Source organism: Thermobia domestica, chromosome 4 (assembly GCF_964235325.1).
Source record: "Thermobia domestica chromosome 4, izTheDome1.hap1.1, whole genome shotgun sequence".
Classification (NCBI taxonomy): domain Eukaryota; kingdom Metazoa; phylum Arthropoda; class Insecta; order Zygentoma; family Lepismatidae; genus Thermobia; species Thermobia domestica.
Genome location: NC_137457.1, coordinates 26094498 through 26121213, shown reverse-complemented (window position 1 = coordinate 26121213; position 26716 = coordinate 26094498). Strand labels below are relative to the sequence as shown.

The following is a 26716-nucleotide window of genomic DNA, read 5'->3' as shown; positions in this document are numbered from 1 at the left end:
TAAATAATAAAAATGCGACGGTTTAGTAAAATTTATATTAATCCTGTGACTTCATGGAAGTTCATTGATACAGTGATTTATTTACAAAAAAAAAAGAAAGAAAAAAAACTGCAGTAATGGTTAAAAACTAATAGAAAAATACTGCATGGCTGCTGCTGTAGTGAAACACAATTTATTGTGGCTGAAATTAGTATCAAGTAGGTAGATATGCAGCAACAGTGTCAAGAAGTGGATGACTTGAACTGTTTAAAGTTAACCAACATCGACAAGGTCATCTAAGTGCTTGGATAGCCCATAATAAGGGCAATAGGAGGAACTCAATGATGAAAATGCTTTGTTTCACAACGTCTTGCACTGTCGTCAAGAGAATATATAACCTCAATACAAAGCAACTGTATTCAAAATTAAATATATCTAGTGACTATTATCATTTCAGTGTAAATGTGAGAAAATTGTAGTAGTTTCAGAATGGTGTTTAAGACAAACGTACAGTAGTATTAAAGCAGAATTTAAGACCATACAAGTGTACTGTTGTTCTATGAGAAGATGCCCCAAGGGAAGAGGAGTAAACACCAAATATATATGTATAAGGACTCTTGGTAAAGTATTTTTCTTTGTAAAAGCAGATGTGACATGATAAAATACATGTGAAATAAATAAGCACAAAACATTTTATTTAAAAAACACCAGTAAATTATATACTGCACACGTGTTCTACCATTTACATCGTACAGACATATGGAAACCACTAGCTTATTCAATGTTTATTTGTATTTATGTACAGATTAAATAGACATCCATTTGACATGGTTAGCAACAGAAGTGTTGTGTAGTTTTGGATATTTTATAAATTTAGATTGTTACATATGTTTGATGGTTAATGGAAGCTATACTTGTCTACTGCACATATATATATGTGTGTGTGTGTTTTGCAAATAAAGCATTGAAGTGACATGTAAATTGCTCTCTTAAATTCATATGTATATATCTCCTATTTACATATGGTGAAAAGGCAGTTAACTATAAAGGTAACCAAGAAAGTTCTGTCGCTTTTTTGTGGAGGTCTGTGTTCATTAGCTCTCACACCGTGAGCTGAATGCCAATGGAGATAAAGCGAAGATCAGTTATTGGTGTGGTATATCCAACATACTAGCGGTGTGGTAGTTCAGTTACACCGTGAACTTACATAAGGGCAGAGTGAACATGGGTCTTCTACAGAGCGTAATAAGGGCGTGTATGCTGTAACGCTGCTGCAGCGGGACAGAAAATATGCCAGGCCTTTGGTGAGGATGTCATAACTACGCGGAGAGTGCAGCAGTGATTTAACAAGTTAAGGACGGTGACGAAACACTCGAAGATGCGCCACGTGCCGGAAGTCCAACACATGTACAAAATGAAGATCTTCAGGCAACAATTGAGAACAATGGCCAGACATGTGAGGAACTGGGTCTACAATTCAGTATGAGTGGAGAAATCATTCGGCAGCTTGGCGGAGAAACCATCTCCATCAGCTTGGGAAGTACTACAAGTTGGGTCGACGGGTCCACATGATTTTACTCCGGACCAGAAGGCAACGCGAGCAAACACCTGTGTTTCTGTGCTGTCTCGTCTGAGGAATGAGCCATTTTTTGGACAGGATGTTTACATGTGATGAGAAGTGCGTCCTGTACGAAGCTCCATGGTCCTATCATCATTGGTTAGCATCCTGTGAACTGGTTCCAAACAGCTGATTCCAGCACTGCACCAGAAGATTCTTCTGTGTGATTGGTGAACTGCTCGCGGCATCGTGCATCTGGAACTGTTACCAGCTGATCGGAGCATCAATGTAACTGTGTACTGTTAGTAATTGAGGCGTGTTCAAGAAAACCTGAAAACTGTGGAGCCAGCACTTCTAAATCGCAAAGTTTTTCTCCTGTTACAGAACAACGCTAAGCCCCATGTGGCTAGGATGACCCGGAACACGATTTTCCGCCTTGGGTGGGAAACACGTGCATCCGACCTACTCCCCGAACACGGCACCGTCCCATTATCACCTGTTGTACACGACTGTACATTTTTTAGTACAGAAAAGCAGGTACTGATAAGATAAATTTACATTATGTACTGTAAGCACTTCAAGATTTTGTGACTATGTTTCATGTAAATATGTGCACTTTTGCCATGGTGAACAATTTCCTTCATGGAAATAACTCTATATTGTAATACATCCACGTACTTCCTTCTATTCTTCATATGCACGTTGCAATATTACATTCCATACTTAACCTAATGTGTACAGGATGGTTCAAAACTTAAATCATCAAACTGTTTAGTAAGCCTCAATGATGTCGAATTATTGTGTATGTTATATTGACGCTGGAAATTGACTTTTTTCTTTAAAAAAATATATATTTACTTTAGCAGTGTCAAGAATTAGCAGTGTAAAGCACAACGCCGAACAACGACATTCGTTACATTTTAGATTTCGAGAAGTACGAGAAAAAACTTGCAGAATATTTCAGGAGAACAATGGAAAAAAAATCAGCAGATAGCGACATTTATCGGAGTAATAGAAGCAAAATAGCGCCAATTAAACGTGCCTGCATGAAAGAACGGGAAGGTTTTCTTGAAAGCACTAAAATGTAACATATACCGTTGTTCGGCTCGGTGCTTCAATTGGTAAAGAGTTTTGAGAAACATTCATGAGAATCGAGTTTTTTTCTACTGGGTAATTAGAAAGAATATTTGTAAGTAGACCAAATCCTGGCCTTTTGACTAGCTACCAGTACTTTAAATAACATTATTAAACATTATGTGTACCTGACGAAGTTGATTCTACTTGAAGTCATAATTTGCATTGAAATGGTATGTATAATTTGAACTAGGTACATACAATGCTTAATTATGTAATACAAAGCACCGGTTGCTAGTCAAAAGGCCAGAATTTTGTGTACTTACAAATATTCTTTCTAACTGCAGTAAGGAATGTATCGATTTTTACAATGTTTTTCAAAATTGCTTTTTTTAGATTAAACATATTTACTTTGAAGGAAAGGTTACTCTCCGAACTAAATAGTGTCATTAACCTGCACAATATTCAAGACACTATTGATGGTTTCCAAGCAGTTCAATGATTTAAAGGTTTTGAAGCATCCTGCACACATTAACTTCAGTATGGAAAGCAATGTTGTAACATACGTATAAAGAATAGTAGGAAGTACATGACTACATTACAATACAGAGATATTTCCATGAAATCATTTATTTTTCCACGGTCAGAAGGCACATATTTACATGAAGGTATGTCACAAAGTCCGGAAGTAATTACTTATTGCATGTTATGTAATTTTATTTCATCAGGAGAACCTGGATTTTTTGTCCTGAAAACATGCATTTTGTACGTACTGTAAGTATACATTTCCTAGATGCAATGTTTCCAGCACCAATTTTTATGGCATAAAGTCCGTAGTATACGTATGATTCGCAGGAATTCCTGTTACATGAACTATAGTGGATGTACTAATTATCCAAATGATCAGTAACTAATATAATTTCTTCAAAATGCGTACGTACAATTATTCATTCCGAAGGAGTATATTTCAGTCCTATGTAGTGGAGTTTACATTCTATCAGTACTTTTGTGCAGTAATTACTGCAAACTTTACTACGCTGCTTGGAGAAATTGTCTTTATACACATGGGAAAAGACATTGCGGGTTTGGGTTTTAGTCTTAATTTCATTACTTTCTTCCCTGACTGATTGCAAGCTTTTCATTATACTATGGTAATAAAGTCCATGCATAAGGACAACAATACAGTCAAAGCATGTATTCGTATCCTTTCGTCATGGCATTTTCACAGTAGCGAATGCAGATTTAACTGGACTATACAGTGCTTAAGAGTACACATACAGATTTAAATGCAGTCACGGACGGAGTTTCCACCATTCCTTCATGTGATTTTTCCACGTTTGCCTCGATAAATGTCTAGCAATACCTGGAAATATAACATTCCTGTTTTGTAATTTTTCCATTCCACTTGAGTTTTAACATGACCGGTAATGGTGTCGCTCCATTATTACTGTTATTAACTATGACGTCATATCTTTAATAAGTTCTGACGTCATCATTTTTATCTGGAAAAGTAAGGAGAAAATATACGTAGAACGGACAGGAACAATTAACATTCTCGGTAATGTTGGAAAGTCATTCTTACGAAAGGTCCTAAAAATCACTTGAATTTACGTACTTTTTATCCGTAATTTTTTCTCAGTGTAGGTCCTTATATCTGTAAATTAATAGAATATTATTAATTAAGATCAGCATTTGTAGAAATTGAAATATACTTACGTTAGCTGAACAAATCATTACTCACGTAATTCGAGAACAAATTAAGGGAGTTTCACAAGCGAGGCTATATGAGACGTAGACCCACAACCTAACATGGGATCCGAACAACATGATCTTTTTTTGGGAATCGGACCCAGGTCTCCGACACCAAAGGAGCGTACACTAACCGCTTATTGAGATGTGCATAAGTCGATTGAAAGAAGCTCTGTGTATAACGTAACACGAGAACAAATCAAGAGAATATTACTGGGTCCAACGTTTGTTAACTTTAAATGTACGTAGGTCAGCTGAAAAGTGCACCAGAGATGGAGTGGGTCAATGGGTCTTGGGTCAACAGGACGTGAATCACTGCGACCCATCACCCACTCTGGCCCACTGATTCACTCTGCTCAGGACATTGTAAACTGCATGTTCTGAACACTGGTGAATTTGTCTACGTTTTACTTTCAATGTCTCCATTTTTATTCCTTTTCCATTTGTTTCTATTTATTATCCGATATATCTAAGTGAAAAAAAAAAACTTCAGGCACTTTTGAATATTGATATTTGTAACTGTAATAATAGCAATAGGGCTACTTGACTTTCCAGAGACAGTCGAATTTTACAGATTTTTTTCTTTCTTTACGTTGATCTACTTTACCTGGATTTGAGACTTTCAAATTTCATCCTATTTTCCACTAAAAAGTAATTTTAATTCAACAAGGACATAATTATATACGATAATTAAATTGAAATTCATCGTAATATGGCCCACAACAAACACTTTACCATTTTATATTGTAACAGAGCAGTGCTTAAGTGGCTGGCCGTACAATTTCAAACTCCAATTAGTGATAATTCCACAGCTGTTTTATTACAAATGTAAACTTTTTAGTCAGAGGAGAGGAGGGCATGGATCATGTGTCAGAGTTAATGACAATGGGTTTTGATGGGTGGGGATCAGAGTGGGTGACGGTGAATGGTAGGTCAGTAGATCATAGGACAAGTTTTCATTGACCCACGCCATCTTTAAAGGGCACTATTTACGCAATTTGACAACAAATGAAGAGAATATTGTTAAGACCAATCTTTCTTTAATTGAAAGGTACGTCGATCAGCATAAATGATAGTACATTCATACATTGTGGTTTCATCAACGAGAGTTAAATTAAATTAAATTTGTAGTTTAAAGTTCCATGATTATGCATCGGGGCTAAAAGCAGACGGTAATGGTAACGAATGAAATAATGGAATGAAGAAAGTCAGAAAAAACGGGAGAACCTAGAGAAAACCCACGTACACGATATTTGTATAATATAAAGTTCACCTGGTGAGACCTAATGCACCAGAAGTAGCCGGCGATATTTAGATTGAAGATATTACTAAATACTAGATAATTTATTTTAAGAGAACTGACTGTTTCGCCAACTTGCGCTAAGGCAAATCATAATAGAATAACCCATTTAATATAACTAGTATTTTACATTTTATTGAACTTTTACTTAGGAAATTATTAAACTTTGGTTGCTAAAAGCGTCTCATACGTTTAATTCAATAACAAAATAATGCTTGTGTCTGTGTGCATCAGATTTGCGCATAGGAAAGAGTAATCTAAAGACACCAAACGTTGTACATATACAGATCTAACCGCGTACGAACCCACTATTTTCGTTTTTCAGCTCTGGAGATTACAGATGGATCAACGTTTATGGATGTTTATCGTTGTTGCTAAAAACGCCGTGCATATATGCAACCAGTATTATATTTTTATTGTACAGGTTTACATAACAGTATAGGATAAATATCGGGACAAACTAATGGCTCATTTAAGGACATTTCTCTTATTCTTTTTTCTTCCAGGTTGTGAACCAATACGAGCACTTACAGCTAGTTATAAAATAAACTTTAAGAAGGAGCAAAATTAATAGAATATTTTAAACCTGCAAATGCATTGTTAAAATGACAACTCATTAAATTTTAAGCTAAATATATCACATGGTTTAAACGTAACACTTGTGCTTAGGAAATCTGACTCTCTCTCTCTCTCTCTCTCTCTTTATATATATATATATATATATATATATATATATATATCAGCGTTTCCCAACCTTTTTCAACTTGCGGCACACTACAGGTGCAACTTGAATTCTCGCGGCATACCCATATATATTACTATTATTTACTAATAATACTACAAATAATACTAATATATAATTACTATTATTTGTAAATATAAAATACCGTGGTATTTTAATGTGATTACTGATCTCCTTCTTACAGCGAAGAAAGCTCTATCACTAATTCTCCTCCGTGGTAAATCATTATGCTTATTTTTCATTCTAATTTTAAAATAGAAAACAATTGCAATGAAATATAGGACTCGGGTTTTTAAAAATCCACTTTCTCTTTCGAAAACTGTATCTAACCTTTAACTAAAAGGGAAGGTCACTAAATAACGAACAAATAAACAAATCTCCTATACTTTAAAAACACAAATGTAGGTAATTTGTATGCATGTTTGCTTTGTTGAATTCATTGAATGATACATTAAAATTTCAAGTTACGAAATAGTCTGCAACAATAAAGAAGCAATAATGGTCATGACAATGATAAATACGTTTTTCAACATTAAAAATATACAGAAAAGTAACACAGTATGAAACTTAAAATTGTAGATTTATAGTAGAGGTTCATAGTAATGTGAAATACAAATATATATTTTCCCCTATGTCTTGCAATTTGGTACCTATAGAATTAATAATTTGTTTCTATTTCCTCGCGGCACACCAGCGGCCCATTCGCGGTACACCGGTTGGGAAACGCTGATATATATATATATATATATATATATATATATATATATATATATATATATATATATATATATATATATATATATATATATATATATATATATATATAACAGATGAAAATCATATTCACGAAGAAATTAAATGAGGAATTTGAAGCTTAAAATATATAAAACGATTATCATGCCTGTTGTTCTGTATGGTTGCGAAACATGGTCACTTACTTTGAGGGAAAAACATAGACTGAAAGTATTTGAGAACAAGATCCTGAGACGAATATTCGGACCCAAGAGGAATGGGAATGGGAAATGTCGGAAACTTCATAACGAGGAACTACGTAATTTATACGGTTTACACAACATTGTTACGGTCGTCAAGTCTAGGAGACTTAGGTGGGCAGGTCGTGTAGCTAGGATGGAAGAAAGTAGAAACGCTTTCAATATCTTGACTGGAAGACCAATCGGAAAACGATCATTAGGAAGACCTAGGCGCAGATGGGAGGACAATATTAAGATGCATCTCGCAGAAATAGGAATACAAAGTAGAATCTGGATCCAGTTGGCTAAGGATAGAAGTCAGTGGAGAGCTTTTGTAAACGCGGCATTGAACCTCCGAGTTCCATAAACCATGGAGTTTTATATATATGTCAGACGACTCATTCCCAATCTGTAGATTGGACAACGAATGAAGTTGCATTAGAATCAAGGAGAAACCAATAGTGTGGAGTAGTATGTCGCCTCAATTATTAAACATTTACAATGAATGTTTAATGAATGAAGCATTAGTTTGAAGTGGAAATTTCAATATTTGAGGCCAGATTATTAACAAGATAATGTATCAAATGATACAGTTATTATAGCTAAAACTCAAGAAAGACTACAGGAGATGATTGACAAAAAAAAAAAAAAAAAAAAAAAAGAAAGAAAAAAAAGAAAAGAAAAAGAAAAGAAAAGAAAGAAAGAAAGAAAAAAAAGTTGACATTGTGAAATTATATGGAATCGAAATCAACATTGAAAAATCGAAAGCCATGAGAATATCCCATGAAAACACGCCCTTGTGGGTCAGAATAGAGCGAAGGGAACTTGGAGAGGTCAATCGTTTCAAATATCTGCTAACTATTTTGACGAAAGACATTTACTGCACCAAGAATGACCCCAAAGAGACACTCAACAAAGAAAGATCACTCTTAACTAGCAGGCTCAATATTGGACTAAACAAGACGTTGGTCAAGTGCTACGTATGGAGCATTGGAGTGTATGGTTCAAAGACTTGGACATTACGGAAGTTAGAGAAGAAATATTTAGAGAGCTTGAAAATGTGATCTTGGAGGAAGATGGAGAATATAAACGGTGTAGACAGAGTAACAAATGAACATAATTAAAATGGATAGAACAGACGAGAATACTTTTAGAAAGCATCTCACATAGGAAGCTCAATTGAATGGGACACACTTGCAAACAAACTGCCTTCTTCATACCGTCATACAGTAATAGATGGAAGGAAGGAAAGCGAGGAGCTAGAAGACTAACACAAATGATCGCTGATTGAAAAATAGAAAATATTGAGAGTTAACAGAGGAAGCTGAAGATCGAAATACGTTGAAGAAAGATTTCCAGGCCCGAATCTTAAAAAAGAAAAAAGTCATTAGGCAGAATACTTAATAATAATAATAATGATACTGTTTATTCCATATATATATACTTTAAAATTTAAATGTTATACGTCAAGAGTGTAGTCTCTGCTGGCTCAGTGGCAGAGCGTTCACCTCTGGTGCATTGCGTCCTTGGTTCGACCCCAGCTTGCGCCAAGTGAGCTTTGCGGTGGACAAACACCGTGTGCATGGGTTTTGTCGTTTTCTCCCACTTTTTCATTCCACCATTTTACTCATTACTCATCATCACCGTCTGCTTTAAGCCACATTGCCACGTTAAATGAATCTTGTAGCTGTCAAAAAAAAAACTTGCAACTCGATCTTTCTATTTACTCTCTACATGTTACAACTTCTGGAAAGCAAGAAAGGTTTCTCCACACATGCAGCACTGCACTCTAGTGGACAAACAGTGAACCCCTCATTAAAAACGTGTATTTTGGCGCACTTCCCCTCCCTGTTCAAAAGAATCCGTTGCTTCGGAAGCGGCGAAACTGTTTTTTTTTCTTTTATGTCAGTAGGAGGGCGATAGCAAGCAAGGCGTACCAGAATGTTGCACACTGTTCAACTCCTTGCAAGATGGAAAAAGTGTTTTATGACCCTTCCAAGACTATGTGTACATGGTGAAATATGGTAGGGTTTCAAGTTTTTTTTTTTTTAAATGACAGCTACAAGTTCTTCTAACGTGGCAATGTGGCTTTAGCCTAGCGGGCATAACCGTTAGACATAAAAAAGATTTCATTTTTCCAACTAACAAAGTTTCTCGCTGCCTTTCAGTATCCTATTTCAGACTGTTCTATAGTATGAAGAATGGGCTGGCGGATGAACTGTTAAGGTGGACGCCAAAAACGAGTACATTATTCTATAAGTTAAGACATATGCACTAACCACCTATACTTACGCTTCAATAGTATAAAGTTATCGTCTTCAAATAACCTTTAAATTCTCTTCAGATTAACCTGGAAATGGCAGAAAAAAAATCTGTGGACGATATTGTTGCGGTAGCTAAAGGTAATAATAAACGCAATGATTGTTACTTAATATAAGGTATTTTTTGATTATCGTAGCAAGTAAGTTTGTGTCCATGGGTTTTCTCGGGGTACTCATGCTCCCTCCCACGTTCGCATTCCACCAATTTTTCCATCATCATTCTCTTGCCTTCATCATGGTCTCCCTTAGCCTAAAGGGAGAATCATGGGATGTTACACTGAAAGCTCCTTGTCTAATAAAATAATCTATACAATACACTTTTTGATTAGGTGGAGGTTAAGGAAAACATCTTTTTTATATATATAAAAGAAAATCGGGCTTTTCCATATTCTTTTTTAGCATTCTTGGTCTTATTCCTGGTTCAAATAGACTGAAGGAGTTCTTCACCTTAGACTCTGACTCATTACTTTAAAGATATAGCCACCAAAGTCATGATGGGAAAGGGCAAAATGAGGTGAGGGAGGCATCAAACAAAGCGTGTACGTATTGAAATTCTAGGATATCGATAAAAAAAACAACTGAAACGTGTTTATTAGTTAACAATTTCCAAATTCTACATTTAATGTATACAGTTGAGCCACGATTTCCTCTCGAATTCCTTAATTACTTAAATTTTTTACATTCTCTTGAACTCTCCTCAAGAATCAATGTTAGAATGACCTTACTTAAGTCGAATGTTTAAGAATTTCAACATCGATAAGTCGAACTTTACGGGTTTTACAAGCATATCTAAAAACCACGGTAACTCGAACTCTCGTATCTGCGAACCTCTACAAGTCGAAGTTTACCTTCATAAGTCGAATTTCTCTTGATGTGATCTCGATAACTCGAAGCTATAGCTCTATGCTCTTACGTAATTACGTGTTGCTAATGTGTACTGTAACTGTGCATTACCCCTGTCTAGACACAAGAGCGCCAATTTCTCTGTAACTTTGGGGGCGCCATTCATAAAAAATACATATAACAAAAAAATACATATAAAATACACATTTATAAAAATACAGGGGGCCGGTCCCCCAGGATACCTAGTGTTCTGTTCCAAGCCCTGCTATCGGTTGAAGGAATTCCACTCCGTTTCGCTAAGACTCTTTCCCTTAGCAACAGCTGAACCCTTATTGGCTCAACCCATGGGTGTGTAAAGGGTATGAGCTTTACTTCGCATTTTTGCCACGGCTTAAGACATTTTAGCAGCACTATAGTCATCTTATTTAATTTAAGATACTTTCACAACTTGAGTCCTAGAGACTGCACGAATAAAACCTTGAGTTATACAGGCTATACAGTCACTTTTAATGAGGAACTCGGAATCTCGATATCTCGAATTTTTGTTGTACCCACCTTGGTAATTCGAATCTTGATTACTCTGAAAATTCGTTTTTTTTTTTTGTCCGTTCCCTTCAGTTTCGACTTATCGAGGTCCCTGATCGATTTAATTACGTATGGTATGGAGGCCAAAATATACCGTAAGACGGGGTTACTTTGCATATCACGGGTTACTTTGCACAAAGCATGAAAAGAGTTTCACAGTCCTCTGTCAGTAAAACCATGAACTCTACAGAGGAAGTTTCAACTGCCACCGCAAGGTAGACACATATAACTGTATTTTGGCTATAATATTGGGGGATCACCTCTGTTCTAATTACCCAGAGGGTTTATTGTTGCAGGAGAATGGAAAGCAGTCACTGTAATGGCCGCCAAAATTTGAAAGATATCACGTACAAGAATATCCGTCAAAGTTTGGTAGAATACTACTGTGTATAATGGGATTTCGATGCAATAGTTGAAATAGAAATGGAAAACGTTTTAAAGTCACAAAAGAAGTAAAACTGGGAGAAGACGGTTTCAGCCTCCACTCGGGGTTACTTTGCACCAGTGGCGTAGCAGCTGCCCCCGCAACCCCCGCAGTGCGGGGGGGCCCCGACGTATAGGGGGCCCCGAAGTCTTGCGATGAATAAAGATTTAAAGAAGTAGAATTTCAAGTTTACTTCTATCGGTTTTACAACTAGGGCCCCTTCTCTATACTTTGCGGGGGGGCCCGCAAAAGTGTGCTACGCCACTGCTTTGCACCGCTTCAAAATACCGCTTAGATAGGAAATTGTTCCTACTGGAACTTCCTACATTCTAAATTTAGTTAAATGTCCTATTTAGGTAGATGCCGGGATGAATTCTCGTTGGAAAATAAGTTATTAACAGTGGCTGATCCAGAAAAATAGTTTGAGAAGAGCTTCGCTCACAAAGACTTTTTTTTTTTTTTTTTTTTTAAGAAATGACTAGACTTTCAGGGGCGGGGGCTTCAAGCTTATACACATAGGAATGGCTAAATTAGATTTTTTTTTAAAAAAAATCATGGAATTTGGGCGGACTTCAGCCTGAAAGTCCCAAACCTCGTAAATCTTCTTCTGATTATGGTTGGGATGATATTCTTGGACATAAGGAATAACCAAGGCAAATCAGTCCATGGGGATTTTTTTTTTCTGTTCCTGAGTTGGCATTTTTGTGGGACATATGCTAAATTATTAGAATGTGGTTCCTGTGTCGGTACCACAGGGGCGGATCCAAGAGGGACTTCTGGAGAGGGGCGGTGGGTTGTAATACTGCTACGTACAGCTATTTTTAAGAGCTACACACTCTGGGATGGGTTTTATTAATATATAAAATTAAAAGAAAGTTTACTCTTCTGGGGGAGTAAGTTCACTCTGATAGCCCCCCCCCCCTGGATCCGCCACCGCGGTATTAGAAAATCCATAATTCTCTTTACAAATTGGTTAATTCATGCTAAGTATCGATTCTGGTACCCTCATTCTAATATCAATATTTGTAGACTGCATGCAGTTTTGTGTAGTAAGTAAAATGTATAAGTACCGAAGGGAAAACATTGCACAGAAACGTTATGCTCGTATGTTGAACATACTTTTTTTTGTATGTTTTGCAAAGTAACCCCACGTATGGGGCTACTTTGCACGAAAGTTTATAGTTTATAGTATTAACTATGGTCATATTGAATGTTTACTAATGAACTTGCACTAATGTTTTCCTTATATATGTAGCTATTATAGGTTTAAAATACAGTGTTCTAAATCAGGGACCTCATTTCAGTCTTCGCCTGAGGGGGGGCAAAGCACCGACGACATAAGGCTTTCACGTTTTGTACTAGTATATTAGAAGACAATCGATTAAAGTATATGTATTCCTCAAACTCTTGCAGGGGAGGCAATTGCCCTCTCCTGCGCCCCCCCCCCCTAAATGACAACTCTGTTCTAAATTATTACGTTTGTAAGTTACTTGCGTTTTTCTTTAAAATTTCTTAAATCTTGTGCAACCCCGTCTTACGGTAATAGTAATCTTTAATTTTCAAGAAATAGCACGCAAAATATTAAAATTTTTAGCTTTAATTTATGAGACACTGATTATAAGTTGAACCAACATGTATTGCGGTAATGGGCGTAGTGAAGCAATGACATACGGCTATATGATTTTCCTGTATAAATTGATCCTTTATCCATTCTCTAGCAGATCTTGAGCAGTGTACCCTATTAACCAAAGGATATTATATATAAATAGAGGATCTGCCCATATATATCTTCATCCTATTAAATCGATGAAGCGAGAAAACAACCGAACATCGGCACGTCTGATTGGCTACTCTCGTTTCTGCCATTGCCTGATTGGCTGCTTTCATTTTCGCCATGATTGTTGGCTCAAAACATTACGATCCTATTGGGCGGATTGGGCAGAGTAGGGGTGGCGGAACTGTGACGTACGGCTTCAGTATTTTGTTGTAAGGGCAGATCATCTATTTTATAAGATCCTTGGTATTAGCACAAAATAAGTCATACCTATAAAACAACGGTACCAGAACATAAGTAAATCGCATTGAGGATTGGTTATGGCCTCACGTGGTGGCCCAGGAAAAGCTCTCTCGCTCACGAAGTTACAATATTAGCCCGTCGGAGCATATCTCTAATCCTCCTCAACGTAGGTTACTAGTATTTTTGCAGTACTGTTTTACCCTGTCGTATGTTTAAATGTTCCTCCCGGCGTCGTCTCAAAGGGTGTCGTGAAAGTAATAAAAACGAAACGAAATCTTTGAGTTTAACGTCCCACGATTATGTTTTTTAGGCTAAGGGAGACAATGATTAAAGCAAGTGAATGATTATGATAGAATTGGTGGAATGAGAAAGTAGAAGGAAACGAGAGTACCCCAAGAAAACTGACGGGCACGATGTTGCCCACCACAATCTCACTTGGGCAGGGATCGAATCAAGGACCCCACGAACCAGAGGTAAGCGTTCTACCACTGAGCTACTGTGCTCCAATTCCCCCCTCCCGCTCTTGAAAGTAGTGTCTTGTCCCATCTGTTTCTACTGGAAAAGCTCTGTCTCGTGTAATATCTCGTCATGATCATTTTGTCTCGTGTCGACTTGAGGGCAACACCACTCGTATATGAACAGCAATAGTACTACGTCACATCCTCCTCATTGCCATGGTGATCGCCATTTTATTTTCTAAACAACATAAGCTAAGAACCGAAACACAAAGCGCAAATAATGATTTTAATTTCAGGATTGTAAACAATAGAGTAAAAGAAATACTTGTATCTCTTTCAAGACTACTAACGAAAGAAAGAAAAAGAAAAATGAAAAAAGCAAGGGTCTTTACTACAGCGAAATTAAACTACCGCTAATTTAAGAATTTTTCTGTAATATCTTCAAAACAAATAAAAATATTCAAAAAAGCAGAAACTTAGTGAACTAGACAATATTAATTCTGCATGTGATACCTTTACCACAATTCACCTATCTGCTTTCGGTATGCCGCTATTTACAGAACCCGCAAAAAATGCTAAATCTATCTACAGTTGCAAATCGAAAGCAGATAGGTGAGTGGTAATAACGGTATCACATGAAAAATCGTATTATCTAGTTCACTACGATTTTGCTTTTCGAATATTTTTATTTGTTTTGAAGATATTACAGAAAAACTCTAAAATTGGCGGTAGTTTAATTTCGCTGTACTGAAGACCCTTAATTTGTTCAACATAGTCAAGCATATGACAAGCCTTGAAAGTGAATCAACGAGATGACAATCTCTGTGAAATGTTTGTCCCGACATCGTGCATTGAGTATAGTGTAATTTGCCACGGTATTTCCATTGCAGACTTATCAGATCTCACTATCATGAAGATTAACATATACAACACGAAACAGTTAAGGCCTGCCGTTGACAGTCACCTCAGATTTTAATTCCCTGAGAATAAGTGGTAAGGGTTCTCGCCTTCGGGACCAGAGAGGCCTAGTAGAGTCTCGCTGCTGAAAAAGGTCGTTAAATTCCGAACAAAGGAACTCATAACATTCCTAATTTCACGATAACTTCATAAATTAACAGAATTGCTTTTACTCTTCTAACGCTATTCTTAGCATTACCTCCTATTATACAATGTTCTGTATATCCGTTATGCTATACAACTTTAAGAACCAAGTTTCATGTACTTTAAAATACATAGATAATAATTCGGACTATCGCATGAACATTGAAATCACAAACACGTATCAGAAACATTGAAATTTGCTGGCCTATACGGCAGTGGTTCTCAAACTTGTTGTTACCGCGACCCATATTACATATTAAAACTATTTTGTGGCCCACCTACTTTTATTCAAATACACATCGTGGTGAATTCCAAACCAATTATATTTTGTATGTCATATTTCTAATTTTTCCATAGAAAGGTAACTCAGAGGTAACAATATTCCCAACGCAATGCCCTACCCCGTGACAGATTTTGATTCACCTATTCTCTTTCCATCTTAATCCAGCATCTCTACTGATTGTGCAATCACGAAAGAAAGTATTCTTCCGTTGGCAAAATTTCTTTTCCTAATAACTCAACAAAAAATAACCTATTAGAGTACCGCTTTTGACAAGTTATTAAGTTATAACTAATCTAAAGATAGCAACAAAAAGATCCGAATTAATTCATTTGTTCCCGAGTTATTGACAAAAGAAAATTTGTCAACTGTCAAATACTTTCTTTCCCATGTGTACAACAAGGCAGGGCTCTGAGCAATCACTTACTCTTCACCTCATTAACAAACGCTTCGAATTTTCATTTTCTGAATGGTACTTAATTTATAACATATGTTTCTGTATCAAAATAAAATTTTCATACTTAATTTCTCGCGACCTATAAAACATTGCCCGCGACCCAGCAATGGGTCGCGACCCACACTTTGAGAGACACTTCTCTACGGTAATAATAACGTAAATGAAACGGAGCAATGCACATCAAAAGTACTGTAGAGTCTATGATTATATTCATGATATAACGGATTAAGAATTAATATGAAGAAAAGAATTCAAATTTGACTTTTTGCAAAAGCCCTTATTTCGAAAAAACTGCTTAGATAAGTATTACAATGCATAAATAGTTTTCAATAGATACGAAAATCATAATGGCGTTTACAGGAATTTAATATCTCAAACAGTTCTGTTCTGTACATATGGTAAAAACTGTTGAAGTTTGCAAAACTGCTTGAAATTTTATAATTACGAAAACTTATTGTTATTACATCTACCAAAGCATTGTTTTAATGTTACCCAAGCATGGTAGATCAAAAACTGTTTTTATAAATTCCCACAAATACGCAGTTTTAAGCAATATATCAAATTTTACTAGTTGTTTTGTATTTCCCGAATGATTTGATATATCAAAGTGCTGTAAACGGCATTATGTCTATTGAAAACCACGAATATAATTTGATGTGATAGGCTACTCATCTAAGCACTTTTTCGAAATGAAGTTCTGTAAAAAAAAAAAAAAAAAAAAAAAAAATCGAATTTTTATTAATTGCAACCTAGTTTCTACTCGTTCGAAATAAGTTCTATGATGACCGTAGTATCTGATTAGGATTAGGAATTAGATTTCTGGGTTTTCGGCAATTATGGACCTCTTAGCCCCGTCATGTATGAGAGATTATGTTCCTCGGCGACAACACTATCCGAAGAAAGGGAAGGAAGGAAGCAGCCTGGATCCTATACATTAGGTATCATCCCGGTATTTGCCTGGTGAGAATGAGGAAAACTGGGAGTACCTCACTCAGGATGGTTGGCCCAAAAAGGATTCTACACTTTTTAGACCAAGTGTCCTCACCAGGAATCGAACCCAAGACCACTCGTACCAAAGACGAAAGCGATAGCGACAACGCTACACGGGGTCCACATGTAGTGTTTGACATTAGAGCACTTTGCATGTGCATTATCCAGCTCACCTCGCTTGAGCTGTAACTGCGGCCCCGCGTAGCGTAGTCACTAACGCTCTAGCCTTCGGTGCGAGCGGTCCCGTGTTCGATTCCCGGTGGGGGCACTCGTTCGAAAAGGTGTAAGAACGCTTTCTCAGGCCAGCCACCCTGAATGAGGTATTCCTGGGATTTCCTCATTCACACCAGGCAGATGGTGAGGTGGTACCTTACTTATAGGTCACAGGCCGCTTCCTTCCTTCCCCAATCCTTTCTTTCTTCCCTTTCCCTGGATAGTGTGTTCGCCGAGGGACGTCATCCCTCAAAACGTGAAGGGCTAAATGGCCTTAGATGCCGAGAGCCCAGAAGTCTAAAATCCTAACCGCTGAGTTGTAACTGTTGTAGAGCGTTCCAAAATTTGGTTGCTTTTCGATGTTTGTGATATTGTAGCATCCTTAGTTTGCAACACTGTATGACAAATGTGGTATTATACGTTTATCTTTTACATGTACATTTGAAATACAGTAGTAACAATCAGTATACCTAAGTCAAAAAGATAACTCTTACCTGTGCATGTGACAGAGAAATCAAATATATAATAATTTGACCTAACACAATTAAAAAAAAAATATTACTTTTGTAGGGTTGGCAATACTGTTAGCCTTGTGGCAGCACGGAGTATGCCAAACAAGGTTTCCCTGTCGATATTTGCATGGTACAAAATTTTAACTTTTTTTTCGTCTATTAGTTTAAAACTTACAAGGAAGTATCAAGATAAATGGTCCCCCATATATATATACCGGGTGTTCTAAAAAATAGCACCCACGGACAACAGAGCATTTTTCTTCTGATTAAGATAAAGCATAAATACTATATAATGGTATCCTCTCAAGAGCTTCCTTAAGCCCCATGAGGAATAAAAACAATTCACTATGTGGCGACTATTTTCACTATTTTTCACTTCATCTTGACTTGTAGAATAGTTCTTTATATACTATTTTATAACACCCGATATATATATATATATACAAAGGCGGATCCAAGGGGGGCAATAGGGGCTATAGCCCCCTTGACTTTCAGCTATATACTGGTAGATAGATAAATAGAGAGAGAGAGAGAGAGAGAGAGAGAGAGGTATATTACAGGTAAGCGTGAGAAGTTATTATTCAAAATGACAAACAGGTTTCGCCAAATAGCCCTTGTAGTGGGCAACCATATGATTTGGTTTCCTGGAGATCTTCCCCTTTCTTCGTTCTATCATTTTGTTCGTTTTTATTACCAACATCCCCTTTAGTCTCAGAGCATAATCGTGGGACGTTATACTTCTTTAAAAAATGCAATAATTTGAGCACATACTCTGCTTGTTGAACCTTAGTGTTCGTTTTCATAAGCGAGGCTGTATGAGACATAAATCTACAGTTTAACGCCATATGCAAACACCGTAGTGCGTTGAAAATTCTGCCATCGGAAATCGAACCGGAGACCTGGTGCACCAAGAGCAAGCACGTTAACTAATGGGGAGGGCTAATATGACAAAAAGTAAAAATAGTAAAATTTAGATCGTGCCTTAATTTTTCATACTTTAAATTCAGACTTTACGAAAAGTGTGGCTTAGTTTCAGGTTAATACAGGGAACACGATGGTTCAGTGGTAGAGCGCTTACCTTTGGTGCGCGGGGTCCCTGGTTCGATCCAAAGGCAAGTAACCCAAGTAACAAGAAAGTTTTCGGCCAGTTGGCGCGTGCTTGGCTTTTGACTTTCCATTCTTGCCCTTTCAACGCGTGCTTTCATACAATCTGCCTTTTGTTGTAGTTGCAAGTGATATTTTAGATCCTTCGTAGAGCGTCATAGCATCACTGGCCGTTCATTGGCTATTGACTTGACGCCAGCGTAAAACGCTTGCGGCAAGCTTGAATGGAACACTGAATGCAAGGATGCCCCCATGTAACTTCGTTACTGGAATCCAGTTTGTGACATACTTGCACGCTTTTCCATCAAGCAGGACGCAAGCTTGCCGACTCCCAATGCAAGTTTACAGCAAGCGATTTGCAAGTTGTCTCTGCTGCTAGGGAAGTTTGTGGTGGACAACATTGTGTCCGTGGATTTTTGCGGGGATACTTCCGTTTACATCTACTTTCTCATTCCACGAATTCTTCCATTATCGTCCATTTGCCGTAATCATCGTCCTCTCAGCCTAAAGAATATAGCCATGGGATGTTAAACTAAAATATTTCATTACATTTCAGGTTAATACGGTAGTAGTATGCAATATACTTATGTCAAAAAATAACTCTTACCTGTACATGAGACGTAGAGAATGGCCAGAAGCACTTGGAGGCCAACGAAGAACTTCTTAGCGTTGGACATTCTCGCCTCTTTCAGGACGTCTACCTAAGATAACTAACAACCCACAAAACACCGTCAGAGAATATGTATCTTCCTGCAATGCTATGTCTTAACAACAAAAAACTATTGAGGTAAATGCCAAAGACAAGTAAAGATAGCTTTTACATGTAAATCCTAATTGGACATTCCCAAAAGACACCAATAGAAGCCCAAGTACCTTTTCTTTCTTTTTTCTTTTTCCTTAGAGCAAAGAATAACGTGTACAGTACATTAATGGAAAAGAATGGGTGGAGAAAATAAAGGAAAAAAGAAGATAAAGATCGTATTTAACAGAGAAAGAAAGAAGGAAAAAAGAAGCCAGTATTCACACACACTAAACATGTATGGAATGGGTGATGCGTCATCAACAACGTGGATTTCCAAAGACCTGCTATTTAACATGCGCTTCCGGCCAAATAGAAGAACGATCACATCAAGGTCCTTCCTCCTTCTGAACCGTTCACATTACTTATCTTGGGAACAAGAGTTTCCAACTAATATCCATATTGCTCTTTACAAATATTATTAAAACAAGCAATATTTATCGTTGATTTTGTACTTCAAGGGAATTTCACAAAATTAAAGTGAATTCAAGATGGCGTCCATCGACATCACATGTCCTAAAAATTTTCCCAATCTGTAGGCCTACTACCAATCTGCAGTGTTATTTTCGCAATTTTTTACAACACTGTCTTTTATTTATGTTTGCCTATATATATATATATATATATATATATATATATATATATATATATATATATATATATATATACTGGTATATAAGGTGTTACAAAAATTATTTTACAGTATTTTGTGAACAGATTTCTCACATCAAAATAAGAAAAAAAGTTTATATGAACCTGTGCTCAAAAGTGGATAGTTTCGGAGTTAAAGGGTGCCAAAAACGTGAAACAAGTAAACTTTAAAAGTTAATTGCTCCACTACTATGGGACCTATCGTAGTGGCGTCATGACATCACTGAGGAACTGTTATATGAACCATCCAAATATCTATGTTTAAGAATATTCCAGTACTTGCACACCAATCTTTAGAAAGGTAGGTGAAGAGTGATCAAGCACTCCCAAACAACCTCTCCAAAAATGATTGTGCAAGTAGCGAAGGTTCTGAAAACTGGATATTTGGATAGTTCACATAATACTTTCTACGTAAGTACAAACATGAACATATGAATGAAATATGCAATAAATATGAATCCAAAGGAAATTTTATGCAGAATACAAATTAAGTTGCAGAAGTTATCTATATCTGCAACAATGGAGTGCTACTTTACATAATGTGACACTCATTATTAACGGAAGTTAAATTTAGGGTTGTACAAAAATTGCTTTTACTTTAGCTTATACTTAATTGGAATTTGACTTAATACTCGATTTCGTAATTAGATTTCACCGTTTTGGCATGAGTTCTAAGTTTTGAAGATTGCACCTCTATTTGAATACAATGTTGCCAGACTTCGTTTATTGCTTCAAATAACAGATTTCTTGTTGTGGATATCCTTGCATGAACCATAACCTTGAAATCATGCCTTAAATTTTCAATTGGGTTTAAGTCCGGCAAACTACCAGACCAAGGAAGTGATATAACATGCCGTAAGGGGCAGAATCGTCTTGAAAACTAGAGAGGAAGATAAATCTCTTCCCAAAAATATCGTTTTGGTCTGAAGATTCTTGTAGGATACTTCGAGCTCATAACAGCACATGCAGAAGTGGTTCATCAGACAAGTGGTTCAGTCAAAGTAAGTGGTTCATCAGACATGCAACACACCATGGCATTGTGAACTATTCCCATGTCTCGAGTCTAAAATCGCCGTCTCAATCTCGGTTTCGAGGGTGAAATTTCGATCTCCTCTCGGTATCGCGTTGATAGTCTCGACATAAGTTGTATAGAATTAAAAATTTTCAAGTAGTATCAGCTTACAATCTGTCGTTTCTCTTTTTATTTTTTTTTTGCTTCATTTCTGACCGGAATTATTGTAGACCGCATACTCCCATATAGTTAAGTGACTAACGGTCGTGCTTTCTGGTGACTTTTATCCGCCAGAAATTCACGTATCAAAAGTGAAGCCTCAAAAGTGAGGTTTAAAAGTCGGCGAACGAATTTCGCAGTCACTCATCTCATTTGCAAATCGCGGTTAAAATGCTTTGCACGAACCCGTATGAGATGTTTAGATCATCAGAAAGCCTCGAATAATCATTCGCCCAGGCCCGTATTCAGATGGGGGTCTAGGGGGCCGGGCCCCCTAAATTTTTGCCGCCTCCCCTAAAATGTTCACGGCAGGCTTCCAAATGAACTATAATATGGTGGTGAACTATAAAATGGTTGGGTCGGTCCCCCCTAACTTCAGCCGGCTCCCCCCTACATTTTTGGGCTGGCTACCGGCCTGCATTCGCCTGTTTGAACGAATCGTCTGTGCCATTCTTTTTTTTTTTTTTTTTTTTTTGTACTTTTTCATCTACAGTATAGCGTCGATTATCCGAAGTAATTGAGGGACATGGGTGTTCGGAAAACTGGTTTGTTCGGATAATCGAACTGTACTGTACTGTACTGTACTGCACTGTACTGGACTGTACTTCTACAGCCAGTACCAAACCGACAGAAGTGTGCTGATTGTTGAAACACAGCGACTGGCGGCTTGGCCGGTCAGCAGCGCCTTATGAAGGCCCCATTAGAAGCAATGTTCCGCCAGCGGAGGCTCAGTGTGGCGACTACTGTGGGAAAATTGGTTTGGGAGTGAGGGGGATGATGGACGGTAGGGTGGGAGAGTAACAGGTGCGAGCGAGTACATAGTTCGGTTAAGCGGTCGTTCGGTTGACCGACGTTCGGATAATCGACGCTCTACTGTACTTCTGACACCGAAGGATATTCTGATCGTTGCTTCTCTTCAACCGCTTTATCGTCGTACACTGAGTTTTACATTTCGTAAGCTTCTTTGACACTTTTTTGGCAGCTTAAATCAAAAGGTAATTTTGACGCGTTTCTTGAAAGCCTTGATACACGACAAACATTCTTAACACGTCCTTACTCTGCAAGCCAACTAACATGACGCAACTTGTTCAAATTCAATACTGGATGTTCCAAAGATTCAGGCCACCGGGCTTACTATTAAATGGATAAAACGTCGGTAGGTGGCGTTATGTAACATTCACCGTACTTTTTGATCATATCTCGTATATTATTCACCAGGGGCGGATCCAGAGGGGGCGATCGCCCCTCCCAGACGGGGAAACTTTCTTATTTTATATATAAATAAAAGCCTTTCCATAGTTTGGAGCTCTTAAAAGTAGCTCTAAGTAGCAGTATAACAACCCACCGCCCCTCCCCCAGAAGTCCGTCCTGGATCCGCCACTGTTAATCACTCTTTACTATTGAAAGTTTTATATTACATTATTGTGAGAAAAGAAACGCTGGTACACCTTCCCCCTCCCGAATAGCTGCATAATGTGTCCCTACATTTCTCTTTGGAAAAGTGGCAAATCACATGAGCGTCCCTACATTTTAACTTGGAAAAGTGGCAACCCTAGTTCACAACCATGCTGATCAGGTCCGTATTCACAGGGAGCACGGGGAAATGTCCCCGCTAAATTTTTTACTGTCCCCCTAATATTTTCACGGTAGGCTTGCAAATGAACTGTGATGAACAATAATGTGGATGGATCGGGCCCCCTGATTTCCACGGGCCCCTCCTATGTTTTTGGGCTGACTACGGGCTTGATACTGATTAATAGCCTACGTAGCATCTACCAAAAGTTATGCTAAATACAATTTACTGGTTCGACTTAAGTTTAAATAGGGTTGCCATATGCCCGAATTTTGTACGAACTGCTTGTATTTTTAGGTCCGTGTCCGTATCGTACAAAGCATGAAATAGAAAAATGTTCGTATTTGACAGTTTTTGGAGCTGCCCGAAAATTCCCGAGTCGGGAAACGCTAAAATCTTGAGCGAAATTAGTTGTTTTACTATTGATGTTGGTGGCAACACTATTACCGTGACAGATCAGAACCGCTGTAGAATAATAAGTTATTTTGAAAAACTATACTACAGTCTAATCATATAATAGTTTCTGATTTTTTATACAATGTTTGTTACTTTTTAGTTATTTTTTTTTAAAAAATTTTGGTACTCCTGGTGTGATAAAGGCAAATACCGAAGTTAGAAATGAGTTGAGTTGATTTTGAGTTCAACGTTCCTTTCAACAGCGACGGGATCAACTGATTAACGTGGAATCCTAACCACGTGATCTCCTGCTGGGAATCGAACTCGCGTCTCCGACGCCAAAGCTGTGTACGGTAACCGCTTAGCCAGGAAGGAGCTCCCTGAAGTTACTAAATTGATGTAAAAGAATTGTGTTTTCATCATACAACTTATATTTTAATTACTATTAATAACGTAGGTTATCTTTTTAAAAAAATCTCATTTTTCTTTCCAGGGTTCTTTAGGTTCATATACGTAATCTAATGGCATGATTTATTATATTTGTGTTTATGAAAAAAAAATTATAAAACATATTAGTTGCCAATAGTGTTTTAAGTATTACAGTAAACAATTGTGTGACAACCTAAAAAGGTGATTTTTTAGGTAAGATTTTTCAAAATATTTATTCTGTTTGGCCACCGTATTTTATGTGGGTCGTCATTTTAAGGCTTGTCCGTATTTTGGACCAAATAATTATGGCAATTCTAAGTTTAAACAGCAAGTGGCAAAGGATCTTTTCTTTTTTTTTTTTAAAAAAAAAAAGAATAAGATGATGATTCTCATTCATAAACTTTTGCAGTATATTTTTGAAACATTGTGTAGAAGTAATTCAAGGTCAAATCAAAATGTTAATTTTCCAGATGTTAAACAATTGTTGTTACAAGGAATTTCCTTGATAGAAAATTGCAAGCGTAGTACCCCAACGAATACCAAAATAACATACCGTAAACAAAGCAATGTGATTTTTTTTTGGTAAAGTAAACATTATATCCAATGGTTGGTATTTCCATCGCTGTCTTTTTTAACGACTCCAAAAAAACGCTAATAATGTGTTACTAAGGTTCATCTCTGTTTCAAAAGACATGGTTGGACAGTCACCAACAACGGCCATTTTCGACTCCAATAACAAGCTGTTGTTTAGAAAGAGGAAAAAGAAAAATCAGTTAATGTTATCTCAGTGAATCATAGTTGTTAACTCAGTTTTAAAACAATCTAAGAACATCAGTTTGCACTAAAGGCTAATTTTTTAGTCATTAATTTACTGTGTTTCAATTATCTATACCAGTATTTCTTTTGCGAGAGGAAAAAAGGAAATAAGGTAATAAACCAAACAAAGTTCTTCCTTTCCACGCCAGATGGCAGTAATAAAAAAGATCATTCTTGCTGGTCTAGTGGTGCCGCGCCGATGTGGTGTAATCGTGAACTCTCAGGTAAGAGCTGATCAGAGTAGGTACGATAATACAAGTGTTTTACAGCTAGTGATGGGTAAATTCCCGGGAAGATATTTTTCGGGAATATTCCCTGGAAATATTCCCAGGAAGATTCCCAAAATGGGAATTTATCCGGGAATTTATGTTCAATCAGAAAGAAAATTGCATTCTATTAATATATTATGATTTCAAAGTTGAATTAATTTTTATATCACAGCATATTATTACTGTTGTCCACAGCATGGGCGTCGATTAGGGGGGGGGGCAAATGGGGGCAGTTGCCCCCGCACTTTTTTTAAGTAACCATTTAATGTATATAGTTTCATTTGGAAATGTAACGATTTTGTATGTGTTACTGATTAATAGGAAAAAATGCTGCCATATAATATTTGCTGTTGCGTGAATACGTATTGGTTGTCTTCCCGTGGAGTAAAGAAAGCTACAGTAATTGCGTTTTAATCGCCACAGAAAATAACCCCAAAAAATAACCTATTGGAGCACAATTTCAGCATACTTTCATTTCTTCTTACAAGGGCTCGATATGTTAGTGAGCCGCTTTGAAGCTAATCGAAAGAACATTATGCAAAAAAGTTGGGCCTATTTCACAAGTTATTCTTTAATTGCACAAAAATTGACAGTTCCTAAAATGTCTTTTCTTCTTTCTAAAGTAAGGAATATCGATTAAAAAGAGCGTGATAAGAAACAACTTCTACCTTTTCCATTGTTTTGTAGTGTAATATACGAGTGAAGTGTTGTGTTTAAGGATGTACGAGTGTATATACAATACAATTTAGTAAATTGAACATAATTCTAGGTTTTAAGTTTATTTTGTATAACTGAAGTGTGGATTGTAAGTATTGTTGTGTTTTGATGTGTTCAAAGAAAGTGAAATCTGCACCTAATGGCAACGAACATATTTCAAGAAGTTGCAAAAGCAAATATTTCTTTAAATGTCGTAGCATATGCTTGTAGTATTTACTGTCTTTCATTTTCTAAGAGTAATAACATACATTTAATAGCATGTGTGGGATTAAATATTAAGTTTTTCATTAATCCTCAGTTTCAATATAACTTCTGCAAAACAAGCATCATTATTCATTACTATGATTAATATTATCCTTTCTATTTATTTTTTTGCAAATTTATTAAATAATATGATCACACAATTTTCCAGACAGAATTTTAAGATGTTCATGAGCAAGGAATCAAATCTCTTCTTACACTTTCGTTGTTCAAGAGTATAAAAGGCTAGTATCTACTTGCGTTGTTCTTCTCAATTTACTTAATAAACTATTATATACGATATACGGTATTTTAACTGAAAATATAGTATCCTATTAGTTATACAACCTTTCGTCAAACAAAATGTTAGAAACAACCAGGAAAACTAACATTTATATACAAATATTCAGATCATGTCTTGCCCCCTCACTTTTAACGTCCAACCGCCGCCACTGGTCCACAGAGGATTCTTTAAAATGTATATTCTGAACGGTACCATGTTACTTTATTAACACTTTATTATGTTTAGAAAGTACGAATATATGTATGTTTATTTATAATATGTTCTATCAATTAAATATGTGTGAAAAAATTATATAGTAACAGTTTAAATTTATATTAAGTGGATTTGCTCAACTTGACTCTATTGCTGGTATTATAAACACATTAAATTTATAAATGTTATAAATTAAATCATAAATTTATAAATGTTATAAACTAATTAGATTGGATAAATGATAGAAGATACATGTCTCACCAATTTATCAACATTTGCACATACATGTTCACAAAATTTGCAAGATACTTACTTATCTTTATATTTTAGCACGTAACATTGCCATACACGACCTTTCATTCTACCTATTACTCGAAATTCCATACGTTAATTCACGTGTAAAAGAAGTCCGAGTACTTTT

The 26716-nt window shown here is 36.7% G+C and overlaps 1 protein-coding gene across 2 annotated transcripts in view; it reads right to left on the bottom strand.

Annotated features, from left to right (window-relative positions):
• Nucleotides 1-19777, bottom strand: part of LOC145683783 (uncharacterized) — a 160520-nt gene extending 140743 nt beyond the window's left edge. The window contains exons 1-2 of one of the 2 annotated variants that reach the window (XM_081755362.1): nt 19286-19614; nt 4255-4265 (exon numbers count right to left, since the gene is read on the bottom strand). In XM_081755362.1, coding sequence (XP_081611488.1) covers nt 4255-4265; nt 19286-19355 — 81 coding nt within the window. In that variant the 5' untranslated portion in view covers nt 19356-19614. Of the gene's footprint in view, nt 1-4254; nt 4266-19285 lie in introns of both variants that reach the window. The other variant, XM_081755363.1, reaches the window with a different exon arrangement.
• Between the last annotated feature and the right edge of the window lie 6939 nt (nt 19778-26716).